Source organism: Capra hircus, chromosome 19 (genome assembly GCF_001704415.2).
Source record: "Capra hircus breed San Clemente chromosome 19, ASM170441v1, whole genome shotgun sequence".
Lineage (NCBI taxonomy): Eukaryota > Metazoa > Chordata > Mammalia > Artiodactyla > Bovidae > Capra > Capra hircus.
The window spans coordinates 55,384,896-55,409,647 of NC_030826.1; the positions used below are offsets into that span (position 1 = coordinate 55,384,896).

The window sequence follows — 24,752 nt, forward strand, 5'->3', positions numbered from 1 at the left end:
TTGGATCTGTTATTTCCATTCCAGACCACACCAAACCCCTTCCCACCCAAGAGCCTCTACGTGTGCTCATCCCTCTGCTTGGGGTATTTCTTCTCTCTCTCACTCGTGTCCTCCATTCCCGCCCCTAAACCTGGCTAAGACCTACTCGTACTTAGGGTTTCCAGTTGAAATGATACTGCCCAGGTGAGCTTTCCTTGCCACCTCTCTGCATGATCTGATTAGGTCTCCCCAAGGTGTGCTCGCATCCAGAGCACTCTGAACTTTCTATCATAACCTATGATGCCTTAAGTTACATGGTTCCCTTCCCTTCCATGCTGTCAGCCCTTGTAAGGAAGGATCATTTTCGTCTTGTGGTCTCCCCAGGACTGAGCACAGATGCTGACTCAAAATGAACAGTCATAATTGTCTGCTCCTTGAGTCTTAACACAGTACATCTTGATCATTTGATTAGAATAGAGTCCTAAGAATGGCTAGGTTTTACTGGGTATGAAAATTCAGATCTTTGATATTTAAGGCTTAATTCTTCTCAGTGAAACCATGCACCTTTTTATACTCCCACCAGGAACAGCCGGTCATCATCACTGAATATTAGCTTGTTTTCATCTTTGCCAGTACAGTCATCCAAAAAGTAGAGGAAGGGGGTATTCTGTCATATCTCTGAGGGATAGAAGACTGGAATAGACCACTTGATCTAGTTACCCCAGGCAGGCCCACATGATACCGCAGCCTGAAGGTTTCTGGGCTCTAAGACTCTTCAGCCTTCCCAGTGCCACTTGAGCAGCATGGTGGAGACAGCGAGGAGGGGCAGTGGAGTAGCCTCGCCCTGGAAATTACCTCTGAGAGGCAATGCCATGCCATTGAGCCACATCCAGTCATCCACAGTGCCTGTTACTACCATTTGTCGCTTAAACATGTGACCGCTCCATTTCGCAGGAGGGCAGTTTGTAGCCTTGCAGAGAGAGGATACCAGCTGTGTGACTTAACAGCAACTCCCTCCTTTTTTGAACCCCAATTAAAATATGAAAGGGACGATGGCCTTGTTTTACCACACCTTCTTACCTACTCTGAGTTGCTCTGCCTTTAAGTTCTTGCTCTGTTCCTGGACTGTTTGAAGTTGGCGTTTTTCTAGTTCCTCCAGACATGAACTGAATTTTTTCTACATCAACCAAGCAGCTCATTTGGAAACATGTAGCTGTGACTTCCATGCTCCTGCTGCTAAGTTGCTTCAGTCATGTCCAACTCTTAGCAACCCCATGGACTGCAGCCTACTAGGCTCCTCTGTCCATGGGATTTTCCAGGCAAGAGTACTGGAGTGGGGTGCCATCGCCTTCTCCCATGAATTCCATAGTCAGCTCAAAATCAGCCATTTCCCTTTTCCCACTTTCTACTTATTCCCTTATTATCTTACATGCATAGCTCCCTTAGCTGTAAACACTTCCAAAGGTAGGACTGTGTCTCTTCCCCCATGCCCAGATCCCATCACAGCTTCCTAGCACAAAGCTGTCAGTGTAGTACACACTCAAACATGGACCAAAGTGCAATTCAAAGAGGACAGCAGCTGCAGCTAACTCGTCAGGACCACCTAGTGCTGGCCGGATTACAGATCCTAGGTCTTCATTGCTTAGTTCCCTGTAACTACTTTAATAGTAGACAGAATTATTTAGCGGCTTAAGAGTGGTGGACCTCAAGAGTCTTTTAAGTTTTCTTCTCCCAAGTAGTTAGTAGAATTTGGAATACTTCCTGTGATCTGTTTGCCCTGTAACTGGCACTTTATATGATGGAATATCTCCTTAATCAGTTCCAAAGGATGGATAGAACTGATTTGAGGGGAATCTCAGCCAGGGTCCTGGTAGGAAACACATGACACACCTAAATTGGCTAACCTGAAGAGATTTTATTAATGAGACTATTTACAGGAAAGGTATGGGCAGGGTTTCTCTGGAAACCGCAGGGGATGGTGCAGTACCCAGAGCTAGAAAGCGGGTTACCATCTTGAGGCTTGGAGAAAGAAGACCGTAGTGCGCAGGAAGAGGGAGGCGCCTAGCAGAGCCCGGAGGAGGAAGAGGAGGCAGCAACTGAGCTGAGAGGGCTGAGCCCTTAGCTGAGGGGTCGAGGCCGCCCACAGAATCCCCAGCAGGAAGCCTCCATCTGTGGGCCTCCCGTTGGGGTTGGGGAACCAGAGAGCCGTGGCAGGTCCATGCAGGGCACAGGAAGGTGAAGGAGAGTGCCCACTGGACCTGGAGAGGCTCAGGAGCACCGTCTGCCTTTGCAATTAGGCTGTTTACTCACGAGGACGCTAAAAGGACATTCGCCAGCAGCTCTATATAGCTGGTTTTCTAAAGTGCTTTATAGAGAGAAAAAGAGAATCGATGGTCAAGAGGGAGGCCACTGAGTCCCATCTACCCACCGAGCTCTTTTGATTCCGCCTCTGTAGGTATCCTGAGTCTGTCTGCTTCCCTCCACCGCACTTTGCCACTGCAGTCCCGGTGCTGGCATCTTTCACCTGGCGGCTGTGGTGGGTCTCACCTGGTCTTCCCTCCACTTCATCCTCACATTGGAATGTTTGAAAAAGGCAAACCTGACTGCCGCTCTTCAATGACTTCTGATCACTTTGAGCTCCCGATTTTCTCACTGGAGCTTTCTGCCTGGACTGCTCATAGGCAGTTCTTTGGGTGTCCCCTCAAATATTACTCTCTGACCACATTCCCCCTCCCTCCCAGACTAAAGGAGGTCCCTGTCTTTTCTGCTCCCTAATCCTACACTTGACACAGCACGAATCCACATTTTCAGTTTAGTATTTATACTTAACCTGTTTAATGGCCTGCATCACCTCCACCCTGGCAGTGGAGTGGGGACTTACCATGCCAGCCCAGTCCCTCTGTCTCATGGGATTACGGACTCTCCTGCCATGGAGCTGGGTTAGCTGCTTCAGAAGTGGAAAATGCTTTTGGAACTAGGTTTTTTCGGTTCAGAACGGTAGCACCCTAGGTGTAAAGATCCCTGGCCTTGAGATTTACAGAGTCATAGATTCTCATGCAGTTGACAGTGATTAAGCTCAGTGACAGATGCCTTTTTTTCCTATTAGATTCTGTGGTGTGGCTCTTGGGTCCCACAATGACTATAAATCAATAGACCCTGTTTAGTTCACATCTTGGATCAATAAGCCTGAGTAAAACTTAATAAACTCTGTTGTCATTAATTTGGGGCAGAAAAGGACTTTTTTGGAAACTCCTGCTTTTTTTTGCTGAAGCAACAGGAAGTGAGTTAGATCATGGAACGTAGAGCTGATGAACCTGAGCAGGTTTGCCTGTCATTAGGAAAGAGGTGACTGCTGTTCCCCTGGCTTGAGAGGCTTTTGTTATTTTGTGTGGTGTTTTTTGAGGAGAGAGTTTTAGGATTTAGCCTAAAGTTGAAAGCCTTCCGTTAATGAACAAGGACAGCAGCTAAATATATGCCATTAAAGAGTTAGCCATGTGTGTGTGTTAGTCGCTCAGTCATGCCAGGCTCTTTGCGACCTCGTGGACTGTTGCCTGCCAGACACCTCTGTCCATGGAATTCTCCAGGCAAGAATACTGGAGTGGGTAGCCATTCCCTTCTCTAGGGGATCTTCCCAACCCAGGGATCTTTACCCAGGAAGTTTTGTGATTATTTTGCTTATTTCCGATTAGGAGTTTTGATACCATTAGTAAAGGTTTTACTAACTTAGGGAAGCTTAACCAGTCTGTTGGTCAGTGGCTGCCAAGTGGACCGAGGGAACCGTCCACCCTTCCACTTGCCTGATAGCAAGTTGGGAAGCCTGCCGTGTTCCTTCCACTCAGAGTTCTGTGCAAGCTGAGCAGAACTAAAGATGCAGACAGTGTAACCTGCGGTTGGGACTAGGGGAATGCAACCTTCCTCACACTTCACCCGGGCTTCCCTGGTGACTCAGACGGCAAAGAAGCCGCCCACAATGTGGGAGACCTGGGTTCAGTCCCTGGCTTGGGAAGGTCCCCTGGAGGAGGGCACAGCAACCCACTCCAGTATCCTTGCCTAGAGAATTGCATGGACAGAGGAACCTGGGGGCGGGTACAGTCCATGGGGTTACCAGAGTCAGACAGGACTGAGTGACTAAGCGAGCTTCACCCAGGAAGCTTTCCTGTAACCCCTAAACTGGACTTAGGTCTTTCCCTTTGGTATTTGGAACTCAGACATTTTCTGTTGAATCAGTCCTTGCCGTAGTGCCCATAATTCCCACCTCTCCTGGCATCCCCCTATGGTGTTGCCACAGGCGGTTCACCAGACTCCAAGCTCCCTGGGGAGGGAAGGGTGGCCATTGTGTCCTCAGTTCACCTGGCTCAGGGCTTAGCAATCTCATTCCTGGCAGGCTGTGGCAGGATTGTTGAGTTTTTCAAATGCACAGCATTTTCTCTTGAAACTCCCTCATATTTATCTTTGTTTCTGTCCACCATGCTCCCCACCCCCCACCAACTGCCCCAAACCCCCACGGTTGAAATCGTGACACTCTTGAGAGCATTGCATTCTTCTGGTGAGCAGTCAGCTATACCAAAGTAATAGGTCTTCCGCAAGTCGCCAAATACAGAAGACAATTTTGAATGGAAACTCTTGTACCCCTTTGGTATCTACAGAGTTTATTTTCGGATACTGCCTGTGCATTTAGGTTTCACTGCCTCCAGATTCATCTGGGTGGAGTAATAGTTACATAAGTGTGAACGACCTTCCTGTTTTGTTAAAATGTCATGGGCAACTTTCTTAATGACAGCCAAACCTGGAGAGGTTGATAAGAGTACCCGATCCTTTTTTTTTTTTTTTTTTTTTTTTGAGTACTGAAATATTTCTCAAAGAAAAATAATCTTTTGGTTATTCTTATAATTATTCTTATGATAATTTGGTTAGTCTTCCTAATTGTTCATCCTCCTACATATGTGAACATTATAAAGGAAATCTTTTATTTAAAAAAAAAATGCGGGAGTGATCCTGAACTCTTAATAGTTGATCATGATTGTGTGTGAGAGAGAGAGCGTACGGACATTTTTCTTTCTGCGTCATCTTGACTGCCATTCAGAAGAAGGAAAAAGGTGAAGATCTTCATTATTGTCCTTTGTAAGCCTTTTGCTGGAGGAGTTGTAGCTATAAAATTAGCAGCCTGCAAAAGTAAGTCACTAGCCCAACTCCAGTACTCTTGCCTGCAAAATCCCATGGATGGAGGAGCCTGGTAGGCTGCAGTCCATGGGGTCGCTAAGAGTCAGACACGACTGAGAGACTTCCCTTTCACTTTTCACTTTCATGCATTGGAGAAGGAAATGGTAACCCACTCCAGTGTTCTTGGCTGGAGAATCGCAGGGACGGGGAGCCTGGTGGGCTGCTGTCTGTGGGGTCGCACAGAGTCGGACACGACTGAAGCGACTTAGCAGCAGCAACAGCAGTCAGACATGCATGCTGAACCAGGCATCTTACTGGTTCAGGAAGTCCCCATGCTGAGAGCTGTCAGTTGGGACGCATATAGAGACCTTCCCTCCCTCATCCACCCAGGACATACTCTTTCATCAGTCATACTGAAATTTCCTTCCCTGCCTACCCACCCCACTCTTCTGCTTTGTTAGCTTGGAGAAAGTTAGAAGTGGTAGTGTTGTGGGAACGATTTGGGGTACTCCCTTTTGAAGTATTCCACATGGTGCTTAAGTTACAGGAATGTGGATTGCCTGATTCTGTTACTTCCTTTATTTTGCCTCTCTTTCTTGGGGGGAACAGATTCATGACGATCAGTCTTCTTTTGAGGGTCATTTCAAGAGATATTATTTTCACAAGGCATTTCATGGTAACGTGTAACGTATGGTGGCCTTTCTCTTGTCCCCAGGCCCAGCTAGCTCTGATCCCATGTGCATTACTTGGAACAAACCCCCCTACATACAAATCAGTTCCTCAGAATATGCTCGATGCCATTCTGAGGATTGTGGAGAATACGGATGAGAGTGGCGTGAAGCCAGGCTCTTAGGGTGCTTCCAGTTTAGGAGAGGACAGAGCATTTGGGTGCACAGTACTAAAACAGCGGCGGGTGAGGTGTGAGTAGATGGGGAGGAGGCAAGGTGCGAGGCTGAACGTGGAGGACTGTTCAGAGCTGGCTGAGTTGGCTAGCTTGGCAAACTGAAGGGTTCATTTAGAGAAGTGGGTGAGAAGGACAGAAAGTAGTTGGTGGCTAAATTATGAAAAGTGGAATGCCAAACTGAGAATAGCTTGGACCCATAGGAGGCTCCTTAAGACTTCTTAACAGGAAAATGGTGGTGTTTGAAGTGATTCAGAGCACCAAATATAGATTGAGGTCACACCTGGTCAGCCTTAAACGATGACACCTGGGCCTTTAGGAGACTTGACCTCTTGATTCACCAGTATTTCTCTTTTGAACTGATCCCCGTTCATAGCAGCTGCTTAGGGAGGGTAGCGAGACCTCTCTTGGGCGACAGGAGAAAAGGCACCACGTTACTGGGTGTATTCAAGTGGGATTATACAAGCGATGAGTGATTTTTACCAGTGGAAGGTTTGGGGGTTTTCTGGGCAAAACCTAGCATGTCTGTGTCTCTGGTGGTCAGAAAGTAAAGTTGATCAACAAATGCCCTTTGGATTTCTTTAGTTTGGTAAATAGAATCCTTTTTTAAAAGGAAAGTAATGTAAAAAGAATTTAGGGCTTCTTGATCCCCAAAGAAATGAATCTTCTGGAAATATCCAATTCAAAGGAAACAAAAAACACATTTCCTGGCACAGATATTATACTTCTGTTGAAAGAGATCATCACCATAAAGCAAAAATACCCCCTCGATGTGATATCATTACATAAATACTTTTTTAAATGAATATATTTTCTTTTAATAAAACATAATTTGGTGTTTACACACATTTTTATAAATCTGCCAAAATTGAGAGAGCTTTTAAACTTCATATATGCACTTCTCAGCTTTATGGTCTTTAAGGGCCCACTACCTGTCAGCTGTCTTGATGGGGTCGAAAGGTACCGCTGTGTCTTTACGGAGGTGTAGGCTTCCATCATGGAGACTGGCCTGCCGCGAATTTGAGGGCTGTTGCTCTGTGCGCTTACATGAGCAACTTAGGTTTCTGTGGGGCCAGGAGCCTTAATTATTAAACTACGTTTAAGTTGATCATCTCATCATTAAAATTCAGAGTAACTCGTCTACAGTGTGGGTGTTTTTCATGATTTGGCACACAGTGGAGCAAGCAGCGTAGCCAAGATGTTTTTCATGTTGAGCAAAAACTGTAACAGATGGAGCTGGTGATTGTAGAGCACTTATTTAAAGTGTTCAGAATGAATCAGTGTAGTTTGAGGCCGACACCGTCATCCATACTAAAGGAGTCTGAGAGGCTGAAGAGCATCCTAAGAGTTTCTAATAAAATATGTAACAGGCTGAAGAGAACTGATTTTAAATGGCTGTCCCAGTACTGTTACCCTAGCCAGGGCTGTGTCCAATTGTTCTTCGGGTTATAATCTTTAAAAAAGCCTGTGTGTGTGTGTTTGAAATTATGTGGTAGGATCACCATAGCTCTTTACATTGTCTTCATGTCAGGGCAGTATTTCAGTGTTGCCTGAGTGGGATTGGCTGATCTTTAACGAGCTGGGAAACCTCACTTCCTTATGTAGAATTTCTGTAAAGCAGGGACCAGCTGCTGGTATTTTTATTTTTATGTGGTGAAGGAGCTTAAATATGTAATCGTTTCTTTCTTTCTTTTTTTTTTTAACAAATGCTCTCTCTTATACATTGCTTCACAAACTGATACAAAACTGGATAATTTTTCCCTGAGGAAGTGTTGAACCCCATGCAAGCTGTTAGAATGAATATGGAAAGCTTTGATGGGTACTGTTCTAGAACTGCACAGCTTTTTTGTCTCTTTTAAATCATGGTTTCCTTATTTTGTTTATTTATTTACAAATGACTGGATGTGTTCAGGCAAGAAAATACCCCCCATATTTCAAAATACAGCAGTCTATAAACTTTATCTTCCATTTCCCTAAAAGACAACTTTTTTCCTGTAATTTGTATAGAAACGCAGTGCCGTTTACCACTGAAAACCCTCTCAGTGCTAGGTGTTATCACCACTTTATAGATGGGAAACCAGAATCTTGAAAGTGGTCGTTTGCCCAAGGCCACACAGCTCCTTGTTGGGGAAGCTGAAATTTGAACCCATGTGAGCCTGTCAAATCCTGTCGCATTAGGTGTATGCTAAGGGGTCTGAGACCTGAATCTTTGACCTTTGGCTTTTTTTTTTTCCTTTCTTTTCTAAACTATTTGGAAACCTTTAAGTTGGCAGTATAAATGGAAATTTGCATTGCCTTTAGAATAGTGTCAGATTGGGGTGGGGTGGGGGCAACAGTGAATCATGTTATCAGAATTATCTAATATAGAAGGGGTGGGGGGTTCAAGAGGGAGGGGATATATGTATACATTGAGCTGATTCACTTTGTACAACAGAACTACCAACACTGTAAAGCAATTATACTCCAATAAGACATATATATGCAGAAGTATAACGTGTGGAATCCTCTGAGTTATCATTTGTGCAGAAAGTTCTTATTTCCGGGAATTAAATTTCTTCACAGGTTAGTGATATCAGGCTATCATGGCGGGGGTTTCTGAAGCCTCACTGTGTTCTTTTCTGCTCGCCTGTGTGTGTTTGGTGTGAAAAGTTTGTCCTGGAGGTGAATGAGGCCTTGTGTGTTGCTTACAAGTAAATTGGACTATAATATTACTGTTCTCTTGACTGAAATATTTCTTTCAGTTGAAGTATGATATACATACAGAAAAATTATATATCATATGTGCATCGTTCAGTGAATTTTCACAGGCTGAATATACCCAGGTTTATCAGCTTGCAGGTTGAGAAATTTAGCTTTAGCGACAGCTCAAAAGCAGCCATTGTGTCCCTTCCATGGAACAGACTGCAGTAGTTTTAATTCTCCTTTGCAAACCTCAGACCATTCCTTATCTTTTAGTTTTCTTCCTGACTGTGACTGTGATCTTACTTTCAGTCTTTTTGCAACCAGAAGAACAAATGGAAGCTTCACTAAAACTTGTCTCTTCCTCCTCTCATAATCTCATCTCTTGATCAGTCTGCTTCCGTTAAACCAAAGTGTTTTGATGGCTACAGAGTCATCACTCGAGGGAATATGGGGGTTGGCATAGAACATGCAGCTATGGGGTAACAGCTAAAAACATTCCTTGGAATTTTCAAACCAGAATGAAAATGTGGTGGTTGAACTCGGTCATCTCTTTTGTTAAGAGGTCATGAATGAGTGAAGGGTGAATTGCCTGTGTTTCGGGGAAGTGGTGATAAGAGCAGTCTGCTCCTTCTCAGAACTCTGCCTGGGCTTGAGCAGATCACTTGGGGAGGGCGGGAACTTCATCTAGGGCCACAGCACATCCAGCAGGGTCTCTGTAGGCACAGATGTGTCTGGTCCTGGTGCCCTTCTCAGCTCTGCTTTAGACTCACTTGTGTCAATTTGTGCCCTTCACTCTCTCAAGCATTTAAATTTCCTTTCAGCTCTCACATTGTGCCATCTGGGCTTTCCTGGTTTGAGTTGTGAAAGCTGCTGGCCTGCTGGGTGGCAGCCTTGGTCCTCGCTCTCCGTGGCCCTGGCTTAGCAGGGCCCTTTCTCTTGCAGAACCAGTCTGCACTGAATTTATCGTGTATGGAGCTTTAGAAACACACCGCAGCAGCACCGGGCTTTCTGGCAAAGCAGGATTCTGGATACTAGAATGTTCCAGAGAACTAAAATTTTACCCTCCCATATTTAAACAGTACGTGAAAAATAATCTAAGTGTTGGGAAGTTTGCTGGTGGTCCGGTGGTTGGGATCCTGGGCTTTCACTGCCGAGGCCAGGTTTATCACTGGTTGGGGAACTGAGATTTCACAAGCCATGCAGCCAAAGTAATGATGATGATCTCAATGTATTGGTTCCGTATTTCCCTACCTTTCTGGAAGAAGAGCATACTAAACAACAGTTATTAATTTTGTTCTGCAGAAAACCGTAATTCTAAAAGTGGGGCCAAATCTGGGGGTTGCCCTGGAGGTTCTTTTGTTGTTGGGTTGTGGGCATTTTTTTAGGGGGAAGTTTGCCTCTGTCTTAGGTTACAAGAAGAATGTACAGTTCCAAAAACTTGGTGTGTAGCAAGCACCTTTGCTGCAGGGTTATTAGTCACGAATTAAAACTGTCCTTTTTTACCTTACTCTGTTTTTAGGTCCAAACAGGCCATGATGCTTTATGAGATAATTACTAGACTGCATTTTTCTCCCGGCCCTTCTCTTTGGTAGACACGAGAATCCTGGCCTGAAGCTCCTCTGCTCTGGTGCTCTCGTGCTCTGGAATCTTCTGTGATCCGTGTGGATTAGCCATGGTGCTCAAGGCCGGACACTGATGTCATTGTGGCAGGGAGCACCTCAGGAGCCCCTTTCTCTCCAGCCGTTGTCCTTGGTGTGCGGGTGTGTGTGCGCTTTATGCTTGCCTAGCAACAGAATGACTTCTCTGTTCACAGTACAGTTTTTGAAAAAAATTTAAGGGAAAATATGGAAAGAAAAAGGTTTTCATCTGAGTCTGATGGGATTTACCAGTAGCTGGTTTTTCTTTTTTTTTTCCCCAGCTATCACATACATCCGCCCTTGCAAGATTTGCTGCCTTGGCCTGTGCGTTCTTAGCTCAGTGACTGACTCTGAGGACTTCAGGTTAGGCAGCATCACAAGTAGGCACCAGCTTTGTAAGACTCCTCCGTTGCAGCCTCCTTTCAGAAGTGAAGTCGCTGGGAGGCATCTTTAGTGCAGCTTCACCATTCGTTGGTATCTATCAGCCTCATCTGTCCTTTCCAAAGTTGTATCTCACTGTGAAATGCCAGTGCTGCATGTACACCAAGCAGCCCAGGTTGTAAATTGGCAGTGAGCCCAGCATCGTTCAGCATCATGAATAAATTATTTTTTAAAGAATTTTACCAGCTTCCTTTTAGAATTTTGCTCCGTAGGATAGATTAGCTACCGTACTAGTCAGCTCATTAACATTTTCCTTTGTTCGCGTTGTGGAGTTGGCCTCACATTTCAGTTTCTCTTTTTAAGTTAATAGTTTTTAAAAATGCCTTATACCCTTTGCCTTTTGTTAGAAATCTGGGATTCAGAGGGCGGATTTTATACTGTGCCTAGCTCTATTCTGCTTCTTTTAATACTCTGCAGATGACAGTATCTTGGCCTGACCTGTCCATATAAATGTCAGTATTGGAGAGCACCTTCCTTTGAGTTCTGAAAATCTATGTGGTCTTCACTAGCTCGTAACCTTGGATTACGTCACATTTCTAGGTCTGTTTCCACTTTGTAGAATGCAGTGGCTCAGTTGTACGGTCTCTGGGTCTTTCCCCTAATTAGGCTGGTTGGTGTGCTTTGAGCATTCTCTAACTGCCCTTGAGGATAAGGGAAGTAAGACTTGCCGTGTTTCTTCATGAGAATACGTTTTTCGCGTACAAGGGCACGTAGCGGTGCCTGCAGGTGGCGGCGTGCCGGTGGCTGACCCACACTTGGGGTAACCCAGAGACAGTATGGGGAGAGCCCTGGGTGGGGTCTTGTGGTGGGAATCTGCCTGAAGACCCCTGGACAGGCCTCAGCGCGCTCTGCTGCCGCCCACCTGTGCAGGCACACCTTCCCGTGCCTTCACTCTCCGGCCTGCTGTCCTCCAGGATCTTCTCGCAGAAACTACCTTTTATTTTTCCCTCCCTTTCCTTTTCTGCTGAGGCATTAATGCTAGATTTTTAGGAGCCTGAACTTCTCATTTCCAGAGACAACTCTGTTTAAGTTGCCATAACTCGGCTTGTTGGAAATCACAAGTTCGGCGTCCATGTGATCATACTCCAAAAGAACACCTTTTACAAACAAACCCAGAAGGCACCATAATCACCCTCATGGCTTCCCACCCAAGAGTGAAAAGGAAATGACTGTTTTCTCTCCTTGTTTGAATTATTTTCAGGTTTTGAATGAAGAATGTGATCAGAACTGGTACAAGGCAGAGCTCAATGGGAAAGACGGCTTCATCCCCAAGAACTACATAGAAATGAAACCACATCCGTAAGTTGGGCTCTGCTTGACCATTCAGGGTCAGACACACCTGCTTGTTTCTAAAATTGAGATCATCGGGATGGATATCATGCTTTTTACTCTGTTTTCCCAGGGAATTAACAAAGCACCTTGATTTTCCATGTTCGTAAGAGTATATAACGAGAGCATAATAGTCAATAATTGTCTGTGTTTTCAGTGATAATTGTCAATGATCTGCAAATGATTAAAGTTAGGTCCGTAATTATTATTCTGTGAAACCCTTGGTGCCAGGTGTGTTTTGCATTCTGCAAAAAATGCCAGATTCTGCGCTTTTTGAGTTTTTAGAAGAGGTACTTGTCACATGGTTTTGTATTGGTATGTTTGATTTTCCTGTGGGACCATGTCTTAATAATCTTGATACCACCAGAGCACAGTACCGGGCCTGTAATTGGGTCTCGGTCAGTGTTACTATAATCACTGCCCTAGCCTCCATTTGAGTGTTCCCACTTCAGACAAAACAACAGGCTGCTGAGAACAGTGGGGAAAATTTTGTTTTTAATTCCAGAACCTTTTATGTTGCTATGTGACAGGGTGGGGTCCTGGGAGCCCTTACAGGCCACTTCCCTCCCACCCTGCTCTCCCCCATCTTGCATCCTCTCTGCTCCTGCCTCAGACACAGTCGTTTTCTTATATGTCAGGGAGAACAGAGGCTTTCAGCGCTCAGATGAGAATGCCGCTGAGACAGAGAGAAGCGGTAGATCTTTCCTACTTGTTTCAACAACAGAATGGTAAAGAAGGCTCTTAGACGGCTGCCCATTTGTCCCTCTCCCTCACTGTCACTGTGGTGATGTGTCCCTGGTGCTTCTCTTCCACCAGATACTGGAGCAAAGATCTTAACCTCCGCTTGCCTTACACAGACCTCACATCATCTTACCCAGGTGCCATAGAGTGCACAAGGGCCTTGACCATGGCATAGTGCATTGCCCTCTGTCCTGCAAATGGAGAAGCTTCCAGTATTTCAGTTTTAAAACGACTAACTTATGAATATAGTTCTCATCTTTTTAAATAGTTTATTGGAGTGTAGTTGAGTTACAATATTGTGTTAGTTTTTAGACTCATTTTTCGTAAAGGTTATCACAGAATAGTGAGTAGAGTTCCCTGTCTTATACTGTAGGTCCTCGTTGGTTGTCTGTCTTACATACAGTAGTGTGTGTACATCCTAAGCTCCAGATGTATGAATATAGTTCTCGTTATAAAAGACTAACAGTGTAGAAAACTATAAAGCAATGTGAGTTTCTCCCCACAGATGTACCCCTTTTTCCAGCAAGTGAAGGGACTTAAATGCGCCCTTATGAACCGAGTCAGCTCTAAGATGATGCTTTGCCTTCCATAGAACAAAACAAATGACTTCGGAGCTTCCGCCTGAACCATCTGTCAGGTTCAGGTTGTGGTCACTGAACTCTTACACAGTTCTCATTATGTGCAGAGACCGACCTTGGTACTGGGAAGTTAGGTTCTATAGTTAAATTATTGTATAAGAAAATGGCTACACAATTAATAGGAAGTTCTTTGAGAGATCACGTCCAGGAAGCTTATCACCTGGAGAGTGAGGGGTGGGTTACCCTTTAGTTTGGCAGTGGGAAGAAACCTATTAATGTCTATTCTGAATAGATACAGAACTGTCTGTAATGAAGCATCTGTGGGGTCTTCAAGGAAACTGCTTATGCTTCAAAAAAAAACCCAGCACCTTTTGATGGCTCACTAAATGTTTCATGGAATGATTTACAAGGAGAAAAACAGTCTAATTTATGAAGGATATTTTTCTAGTTTTTGTTTGAAACTTGGACTGTCTTGTATCTTTATAGCTATATGAGATTGATTTCTCCCCACTTCCCCTAAAAAGATGATAGATTCCTTGAGGAATTTTTGTCTTCTGCTTTTATACTCCCTTGCAACTCATGCCTTGCTTCTGCACAGAGTAGCTCAGTAAGTAGTTTTGAATTTGATACTCAGACCCAAATGCTTGCAGAAAGGCTGGGACCAATTTGTCCATGACAATAAAAGCCAAAATACTAAATACTCAGAGGCATTATTCCATGGAAGAGATTCCTGGCCCCTTGTCAATGGACTGGTAACGTCCCTCATTTGAGGTCCCTGTAACATTAGATTGGCGAGTTTTAACATTTAGCCATTAACATTTAACACTTTAACACGACTGAGCAACTGAACTGAACATTTAGGCATGCAAAGACCCTCATGCTGGGAAAGATTGGGGGCAGGAGGAGAAGGGGACGACAGAGGATGAGATGGCTGGATGGCATCACCGACACAATGAACACTGGTTTGGTTGGATTCCGGGGGTTGGCGATAGACAGGGAGGCCCAGCGTGCTGTGATTCATGGGGTCGCAAAGAGTCGGACACGACTGAGCGACTGAACTGATGCCTGGGTTACTAAAATGTTGGTGCAAGTGGTACTATCCAAGATACTCCAAAAGACAGGCAGATCATTACAGATTCCTGGGAAGTGTTCTAAGCACACTTCTGCATTCTTGTGGCCACTTAGGTTCCATAGTTGCTTTGGGGACTGTGTGGGCTTTTCACGGACTGCATCACAGAATATACCCCTCAGGAAAAGCGCTTGGGGAGTAGTCACTGGGAGTCACACAGGGCTTCCTACCTCTTGGTCCACGCAAGCCAGTAATGTGCACGTCTGCTCCTGCAGTCCTGCCTCAAGAGATCCAGGATTTGCTCAAGCTTTTCTGTGAAGGGCCGGATAATAAATATTTTAAGCCTTAGGGCCATGTGCAGTCTCTGTCCTGTCACGTATTCATCTTTGTTTGAATTTTTTAAAATAACTCTTAAAATTTTTAAAATAGTCTTAGTAAGTCATACCAAACTCAGATAGATTTAGCCAAGGGTCATACATAGTTTGCTGACTTCAGCAGTAGATCCAGTGATAACAAAATCAACTTAAGTTCCCTTTCATTTTCATATTTCCAGGCTGAAGGGAAATTTCAGAACAGCAGGCTGTAATTTTTTATATTAAATAAACTGTCTGCGGCTCTAAATCTTTGTTTTTCTTCAGATTGTTTCAGGTGACTTAGGCATTTCAGATCTGACTGTTGAAAACATAGGAAAAGGCCATCCTCCTAGGATAGCTGCGGTTACTGGCCTGATGGTTGAAAAAACCACTCTCATGCCTGCTCCTGTCTCCCCACTATAGGGAACTTCGGAATAATAATTGATCAGGAAGCATCGAGTCCAGGCCCCGTGGTGCTTCCTTCCCAGACTGACTGAAAGGCAAGCAATGCTCATCCATCCCAGCTCTGAAAAAAGAAACCATAGTACAGAAAAGACCACGACCCTGAACCAGGGGGTGTGGTTGGCCTCTTAGGCCTGTTTCACGAGGCAGAGCTGCTCTGTGAATGGATGCCCAGCAGCACAGGGTCAGAGTTGGCTTCAGAGCTGTGGGAGGGCATGGAACACCCTCCCTCCCCGTCCCCTCTCCCCCTTTTTAAAGTTTTTGTTAGGGAGGAAGAGGGAAGTTTAAAATGGAGTATGACCTAATACAGCATTTGAGCTAACAAATTAAACACAGACTACAAAATGATTGTTGGCATTAGTGTTGCAGCGTGAGTTGTATATACTGGGGTGGATCCAAATATATGCTCTTCACATTAAATGCCTGTGGATGTGTGCCTATGGGATGTAATATAGACTTGAATTGGAAATAAGCTGCTTCTTCCCATGGTATTATAGCATAAACCCATATTCTTAAAAAAGTTTAAACAGTTTGACCATAGCCATATAATTCCACAGAAATATCACCTTTCATTGCATGCACGCTCAGTCATGTCCGATTCTTTGTGACCCATGGACTGTAGCCCTCCAGGCTCCTCAGTCCATGGAATTTTTCAGGCGAGAATACTGGAGTGAGTTGCCATTTCCTCCTCCAGGGGATCTTCCTGATCCAGGGATTGAACCCGAGTCTCCTGTGTGTGTGTCTTGCATTGGCAAATGAATTCTTTACCACTGAGCCACCTGGAAAGCCCAGATATCACCATTGAAAGAAGTTAGTTATAAATAATGTGAAATCCTAAGGAAGTGTACATAGTATTAAATGTTTTAACTGAGAGTGACAGCTGTTCCTCACGTAGAATCATATCCCTTCTATTATAAGACATCCTTTCTCTTGGTGGAGGTTGTGGGGGTGTTTAGTGAAAATAGGAGCAGACACCAGACTCCCCAACTAATTTTCTATCTTTCAGTCGGGGTACTTATAATAAGGGTGTGTTTACTTTGTAAAAATTCCAATCAGTACTTTGCATCACTACAGCTTTTTTTTTCCAAGTTGAAAATAAAAATTAGTTACTTTCAAGCTGGGAGCAAAAAAATACTTCCTCTGTATCTGTATCACCGTGCACCATAAGGGGAAGGTCTAAACACACACACACACCTACCTGCCAGCAATCACTGCCTCTGGGGAGTTTGGGAGAAAAGTCTTGCTTTTTATTTTTATTTCACGCACATCTAAGCTACTTTAATTTAGATCCATTACTTATACCTTAAAAAAGGAAGACAGAAAGGAAAATGCCTGCCTGGTGGGAAGATGGCTGGCAGTCTATGAAGAAAGAGTTAAGCTTCACTCCGCCTGCCTCTTAGCCCAAGGACTGCCGAGGGCATGTGCGCTGCCTACCCAAGAGCACAGACCAAACCAGAAAGTACCTACAAGGGCGCAGCACTGGGAGCTGTCCTTTCCTGGCTGGCCGTCATTCTGCTGTTTGGCTGCCTGATTTCTCTGGTGTGGCCTTCCTTCCAGGCACTGGAGGACTCACCCTCGAGTTCTTTGTAGGCACAGGAAGATAGGAGGTACCAGCTCTCCAGCAGCTTGGCAGTGCGTTGCCTCCAATGAGGTAGACACAGGGCTGCAGATTTCTGGCCTGTTTAAAGTCACTAGTGGCAGCTTCTGAATGCACCCTTCCCAGCAGCCCCCATCGTTCTCTTTGAATTTTAGCAGAGTGTATTATTTCAGATTGAAGGCACAAGGAGAAGAGGACGGCAGAGGATGAGGTGGTTAAATAGCATCGCCAGCTCAATGGACATGAACTTGAGCAGACTCCGGCAGATAGTGGCAGACAAGGAAGCCTGGCGTGCTGTAGTCCATGGGGTTGCACAGTCAGGCGTGACTTAGCGACTGAACAGTAATGACAGTTATTTCAGAGACATCTTGCATGCAATCGCTTATAAGTAAGATAGATATACGTTAGATGGATAACTTTAAAGGACCCTTCGCTGCCTGTGTTATTCTAGCTTGCACATTTAATGCATGTTAGTCAGATGAAGCGAATAGGTCCTTATCAGCTACAAGTGGTGTCAGTTGCTTTTTTTTAAATAACAACAGTAAAGACAGCTCTGCAGAGAGAACCCTGTTTTCACAGTCATCTGTCCTAATTCGTTGTGGCTTTCCTGTGAGAAGTGAGGCGCCTGTGACCTGAAGCTGTTTCAGAGATTTCTTCTCTTCCTCCTGCCCGCCCCAGCCACTCCTGCCCTTTTCCATGACTTCACCCACTTTTTCTTGTGACCCCAGTGAATCAGCACTGGGAGAGGAGACTGTAACTTGCTCCAAATGCAACGAGCTAGCTCTGTACCGGGTAGACCATAGCATTCCTGGTGGTTCCTGAAAACCAACCTCTGAGCCGTGACAGCAGAAAGAGGCCTTGAAAGGAGCATCAGCCACAGCTGCCTGCCGGGGCTGCTCCCTCCCAGCCCGAGCCTCTCCCCTTGGTACCCTTAGAAGTGGCCCAGCTTCTGGGCCTCCCAGCTTTCCTGCCCCGCCTTCTCTTCATCCCACTGTAGAGGCTGCAGGAAGGCCTGTCTCACCTTAAGTGGTTCATTCTATGCTCCAATCAATAGATCTGGGCTTTCCCCCGGTGCCTTGCTGATGAGTCAGCCAGGGGCCCACTGCACTTTGGCTCAGGAGGCCCATCTTTAAGTGTCTTCCTCTGTAGAGAGTGGCCCACGATCATGTCTTATGAGTCACTTTCTGGAGAGTGGGGAAGGGAGGAGACAGTACCCCTCGCAAGCCGGGATGGGCGTGTGCTGACAGGAGGGCTGAGAGGGAGGCCCTTCCCCTGGCGAGGAGTGTGCTGTTACGTTTGGGAGGCTGGACATCCCGTTTCTTTGTGGGGAAGCAGATGTTGACTGGCTTGCCTTCCTTCCTTAGGTGGTTTTTTGGCAAAATCCCCAGAGCCAAAGCAGAAGAAATGCTCAGCAAACAGCGGCATGATGGGGCCTTTCTTATCCGAGAGAGCGAGAGTGCTCCTGGGGATTTCTCCCTCTCCGTCAAGTAAGTATTTCCTGCTCTGACTGCCTGGAATCCTGTCTCCAGCTGATGGACATTGTGAAGCCAGGGGCCAGGTGTCTGGCTCCACACACTGAAGGTGGCAACCTAGGAGAGGTTTCGTCTAAACAGCCTGTTTTAAATCGGAAAACTGTATATTAAAATCCTCATCTCTGGCTCCTCTTAAAAGTTGTCTCTCGCAGCACTAGATTTAGGTGCCCGTGTGGAGTACTCCTGCCTGGAAAATCCCATGGGCAGAGGAGCCTGGTGGGCTGCAGTCCATGGGGTCGCAAAGAGTCGGACATGACTGAGCGACTTCACTTTCACTTTTCACTTTCATGCATTGGAGAAGGCAGTGGCAACCCACTCCATTGTTCTTGCCTGGAGAATCCCAGGGACGGGGGAGCCTGGTGGGCTGCCGTCTATGGGGTTGCACAGAGTCGGACACAACTGAAGCGACTTAGCAGCAGCAGTGGCCGAGCAGCTGAGCGTCAGAGAGGAAGCACTTGTTACTGCTCCCTGTCCCCATCAGCCCGCAGTGCTCCCCGCCACCCTCTCTGACAGCAGCTGGTCATCAGGTCAGCTGCCTCGTGCACCTTTTCCAGGTGTCCAGCCAAAGGCTGCCAGCATCAGCAAAAGTCGACCACAGGAGTTTGGGGGCTTTTTGCTTTTCCCAGGGGTAAATTTAAATGTGGAAGGGAGCTGATAGGCAGTGGGGAAAGGCAGGGAGTCATACCACTGTGGGGATCATGGAGAATATAAACTGGAACTTTGAGAATTCTAAGCTAATCACTCCCCACCCACGACACAAGGGTTTTGACTCCAGTTGTCCTTTCCATATGTGTTTTGACTCTGTCCATTTCTAGTTCACATACAGGAAACCTGCCCTGACCCCACCCCCACCCCAGAAATCTTACTGATGACCTCATCGTTTATGTGATGAGGGGCTGATTAAATTAAAACTCAGGTCACTTTAATATACATTAAAAATGAAGACTGTAAAACAGTTTATTTGCCATTTACGAATGATATCAAGATTTTTCAGTTTCAGAAATCAACTCAATATCTTGTTTCATTTTAGGACCAAATGTGCGGTTAAAGTGTTGGGGGTTTTTTTTACTGTAGGTTTAAATCGAAAAATTTTTGTGTTCCTTTTCTCTGTGAAGATGTGGGAGGTGGTTTCAGGTAACGTTTTCAGTATTCTCAGCTACATTTCCAGTATAGTTTGGTTTTAGTCCCATCATGAAAAAAATCAAGCCCTCTAATGATCAGCTTTCCTCTTCTAGCAGTGGCTTTTCTTTTTTCTTCTTATAGGCTTTACTTTTCTAAAGAGCAGAGTTTATGTTCACTGCAAAGTTGAGTGGAAGGTGCAGAGGCTTCCCGTGTGCCCCTCACTCCCACACGCGCAGAACAGTGGCTTTCTGACGCGCCTGACTACACGCATGCAAACGAGCATCTGGTGGGCGAGAAGCACCTTGAGCTGGCAGGGTTTTTATGCTTCTTATTAACTTGCGTTTCCTTCTCTTCCTTACGCCTTACACAGACCCAAGGATAAACCCAACTGTGGAAGACGAGGTACAGGCAGTTAATCCTTGACTGGTGCCCACAAGCCCCTGGCTGTTCACGTTTGGTTGTCTGATGACCGTGATCCCTGCCCATACTCGCCAGGTGGCTGCTGGAAAGCTCCCTTTTTTATCAAATAAAATCTTTAAAGAGCTCATGTTTTCCTTGCTTTAGAAATAAAATTTGAAACAGGTGTCGTAACCACCTCTTAATAACACAAGCTCCTGAGCCAAGGAGGTTCAAGAATCCATAGCCTCAAGTTTTCAAGGTGTTGGGCATCTGTGGTGGAAAGACTGCTGTCGTTAACAGCTCACCCCATCAGGGACCCTGTACCCCTTTCAGAAGCCACGTGCTATGCACAGCAGTAGAGGGCTTCCCTGAGCCCAGAAGTGCCATTTAAATATGTCCTTCTTCAGTAAAGCTTTCTTGCTCATCCACCTTTTTTCTCATGAACTAGCAGTGCAGTTTCTAAGCTCTTTGCGCCTGTACTGTGACTGCCTTCAAGCTCAGTGCTGCCACCTGCTGGGCTGGTTTTAAGAAGTAGTTTCACTTTAACATGGATGATGGGAGGACGAGGCTCCCATTTGTTCATTTAACAGATGTTCATAGAGCATCTTTGGATGCCAGTGGGGACCTTGAGGACTCAGCAGAGAGCAGGACAGGTGGGCCCTTGCTTGAGCTGATGTTCAAGGCAGAGAGCATGATGGTGGTGGGCCATTCCCACTCAACCAGGTCATGCTGTTTTTCTGGGCCATTGTAGAGAAACCACTTGTCATTTCTCCAGGTGGTAGAGAAGCCTTTGGGGGGTGAGGAGGTGCCTGGGCCTTTATTTATTGTCCCTACATGTCCTTTTCTTCTGAGACCTTTTCAGTGTGTGTAGAACTAAAATCCCTGATTATGAAAACACAACTTTAAATTCTCCCCAGTTATAGGAGAATTGTTGGAAATGTGTCCAATCCCTCCTTTTCTCACCTCATTTCTTATCCTACCTTTTGTAGTCTTCAGACGTCACACAGGATTTCAGTTTTTTTTTTTTTTTTTTCATTTGGCACAGTCCAGGGCATGTAGAAGCATTCTGTAGGTTGGGGCTTTTTTTTTTTTTTTTTTAACAAATGTCTTCAGAATTAGGTTAATAGGGCTTCCTGTCCGGCGAGATTCTTCCTGTTGTCGCTGGCAGTCATCATCCTGATGGAGGGTCTCAGGGCACTCTCCACCCACTAGGGAGTCGAGTTGTGCTGCAGTCCTGGTCTCCTCAGCCTGGGAGGGCGTGGCCGAGACACCAGGTCTCCAGGGATCCTGCTCGATGGGCAGGTGGCCCCTGGGCAGCCAGGACAGAGCCCTCTGGCCCCGTCTGACGTGTATCCTCTGCCCCTCCCCAGGTTTGGAAATGATGTACAGCACTTCAAGGTGCTCCGAGATGGGGCTGGAAAGTATTTCCTCTGGGTGGTCAAGTTCAACTCTTTGAATGAGCTGGTAGATTATCACAGATCTACATCCGTCTCCAGAAACCAGCAGATATTTCTCCGGGACATAGAGCAGGTGCCACAGGTAAGCCTCAGAAGAGAGGTTGGGATCATTCTTAAGCGATTAAGAATAGCTCCTTAGGCAGGCAGGCGTGTTTTGTCTGTTTGTTTTTTGAAGGGTTACTTCAGGGCCTTCTATGCTCGTTATTAACTTACGCTAAAGATTTGGATTTGAAACAGTTTTGCATTTCCCAGAGTCTGCTTCTGTGAAGCAGTGTGCTACAAAAGTTACCCTATGTCTCTAGGACGAGGGTCTTTAACACACCCTCACACACGCTTTGCCTGGAAGTAGGCTGTGAGGAAAGTCACACCTGTAAGGGGGTGGGGTCCACACTCATGGCTGAAATCCTACGCCTCATGTACTGGTTGGCACCACCCTGTTGTGTACAAGCTTTATCCTTTCGACTTTCCCTAAGTGACGCAGTGATGGAACTGAAACATTTCCTCATCTGGGATTGTAAGCAAAGCTCCAGGGCCTGCTTCTGCAGTTCTTTCCTGAAGCAGTACCTGCTGCTGGATGCTGGGGCGAGGCTGGCCACTGCAGTGGGAGCCCTGCAGTGGTTTCCATCACTGATGAAAGATTACAAACACCCCACCCCACCCCCCCGCCGGAGTAAACTCCATAAGATTTGTGGAGGGGGAGGAGAAATGAGGGGTTATTTCAGAAGGTGTGGAAAGGCTGCCCGCGTTCGTTTCCCCATCACTGGTCCGCTTCCAGGGGGCTGGCCACGGTCAAGGGTGCAATGTGTTTTCTCCCTGCCCTCTTCTGCAGCAGCCGACATATGTCCAAGCCCTCTTTGACTTTGACCCCCAGGAGGATGGAGAGCTGGGATTCCGTCGGGGAGACTTTATCCACGTCATGGATAACTCAGACCCCAACTGGTGGAAAGGGGCTTGCCACGGGCAGACCGGCATGTTCCCACGCAATTACGTCACCCCCGTGAACCGGAACGTCTAAGAGTCAAGAGATTATTTAAAGAAAGCAAAAAATGTTAAACACACACAAAAGAATTAAACCCACGAGCTGCCTCTGTCAGCAGCCTATGAGGGAGCTCAGAGCACCTGGCTGGGTCACCTGGTGACCGGCTCACTTTGGTTGGAACTCGGGGGGGGTGGGAGGGGGAGTTGGATATAACAATGCCAAAACTTACCTATAAATTAAGAAAAGAGTTTTTATTACAGATTTTCACTGCTGCTCCTGCTCTTCCTCCTCTATCCTTTTTTCATCCTTTTTCCTCTTCTGTCCATCAATGCATGACATTTACTGCCACATATAGTCCTAGCTGATGCCAATAATAAAAGAAAAGAAACCACGTGGGCTGATATTTTCTCTATGCAAAATGTCTGTTTTAGTTGGGAAGACAGAACAGCCGCTCCCGTCTTCTGCGTTTTATATACACACGGGAGCAGGCGGCCCCTGCCCTTCAGCTTCTGCTAGAGGAGGGAGGGCGTGAGTGGGGGTGACAGGAGGGGCTGGTGCCCCCCAGGGCCCCCTGCGAGCTAGGCACCAGACCTGTGTCTTTTCTATATCCATTTCCCTTTCAAGTGGTGGTCCTGAGCATGCTGTTTTTCATAGTGCCTTCTGCCTTATTTCAAGGGTTGCTTCTGAGTGGTGTTTTTTTTCTTGTTTGTTTTGTTTTAAAAATAAGTTAAAGACAGTCAGCCAATTTGTCTCCTACTCTGTGTAAATATTTTCCCCCCGGGGAGGGGAGGACAGGGCAGAGAAGAGGAGCAAGCGAGAGGAGGATGTGGGCGTCCTGCCTGTGGGCAGCCAGAACCTTTAAGGTTCAGCTTTAACATTTGTAGCCCCTGGAGGTTAGGGGAGCCAAGGCGCAGTGGAACCAGGTTACCGCCCTCCCCACGTCTGACTGCATCTGGCTGTGGGGGCGGGGGGGGGGGGGGGGGCTGGGTCCTTGACCTTGCAGTCTCGGGTGTTATCTGTCCCCTCCTTAGTCCCAGACAGCCACAGTAACCAGTCTCTGGAGCCAGCCAGTTTCAAGTGCAGGAAAGTCCAAGGAGTTTAAACTGTATCAAGTTCTACCATGTTCTACACTGGGGGAGAAAACGAGCATTTTCGCTTCATCTTCCTTGCTCTGAAAGCTGAGGGTATCTGTTCATGGCTCTCAACTGTTGTGTCCCCTGCCTGACCTGCCCAGGTGAGCTTCAGGCCGCGCTCGGGAAGCATCTGGGGGGTTTTTCGTTTCTGCATTCACAGCAGGCTGTGTTCATAGCTGCTCCACCTGGCCCCCCGAGAAGGAAGTGTCTCTGACGCAGGGGCAGACGGAAGGAAGGTTGGAACTAGGAAGGCCAAGTCCGTGGCAGAGCTCTGTCCGTCTGCCTCCTGCCGGCTTCTTGTCCCTCGTGGTGATGCCCCGTGAGCATCCTCTCTCCACCCGCCCCGTTCCCACAACAGACACAGAGCCACTGGGAGTTGGTGGTGGCCTTCAGCTCCTGAAGCGGTCAGTCAGCGTCTCTGCCGGACTCTGGTCGTGGACCAGGCTCAGCCCGGAGCGCCTGGGGCCCAGGAGGCGCCTCCCTGGACAGAGCATCCGCCACTCTCCACTTGCTTCTCTCCTTATAATACAAGGAATCTCTGGCATTCTGCACCTGGACCATTTGATTGTTTTATTTTGGAATTGGTGTATATCATGCAGCCTTGCAGAACTAAGTTTTGTGTGTATATATTTAAAAGAAAATCAGTGTTTAAAAAGACCTATGTACTTAATCCTTTAACTCTGCGGATAGCATTTGGTAGGTAGTGATTAACTGTGAATAATAAACATACAATGAATTCTTCACTGTTTTTCTTTTTTTTTTTTTGACTCCTTTGCCTTAAAAAACCTAGAGACTGTCAGGGACTGGGGGCGCTTGTGCTCTTATTTCCGACTCACCTCACTCTGGGGAACCACGTGGGTCTCTTGGGCTCCGGGAGGAGTGATGCCCATGTCATGTTGATCAGAATCCCTGGGAGCAGGTTCCTAGTGTCGTAGGAGGCCCTACCCTCAGCTCTGCCATAAGGGCGGAGGGCACCCGCGGGCACGCCTGATGGTTCTGACCGAAGGCACGGGCCACACTTTGAAAACCAGCCCAGATCTAGTACTTAGGACCTAGTGTGGCTGGCCTGATTCTCGTCCCGCCCCGCTACCTCCATCAAGGAAAGACGGACAGAAGGAGCCATGTGGAAGGAGTCTCGGTGTCCTGAGTCATCGCAGCAGTCTCGGCGGCGCAGTAGGCCTCTTCAGGGTGACCCTGAACC

At 46.5% G+C, this 24,752-nt stretch overlaps 1 protein-coding gene across 1 annotated transcript in view; it reads left to right on the forward strand.

Annotated features, from left to right (window-relative positions):
- The window catches only part of GRB2 (growth factor receptor bound protein 2), a 66,046-nt gene extending 41,750 nt beyond the window's left edge, over nt 1-24,296 (forward strand). The window contains exons 3-6 of the mRNA XM_018063823.1: nt 12,002-12,099; nt 18,294-18,416; nt 21,353-21,521; nt 22,269-24,296. Of these exons, the coding sequence (XP_017919312.1) occupies nt 12,002-12,099; nt 18,294-18,416; nt 21,353-21,521; nt 22,269-22,454 (576 nt within the window). The 3' untranslated portion in view covers nt 22,455-24,296. The remainder of the gene's footprint in view (nt 1-12,001; nt 12,100-18,293; nt 18,417-21,352; nt 21,522-22,268) is intronic.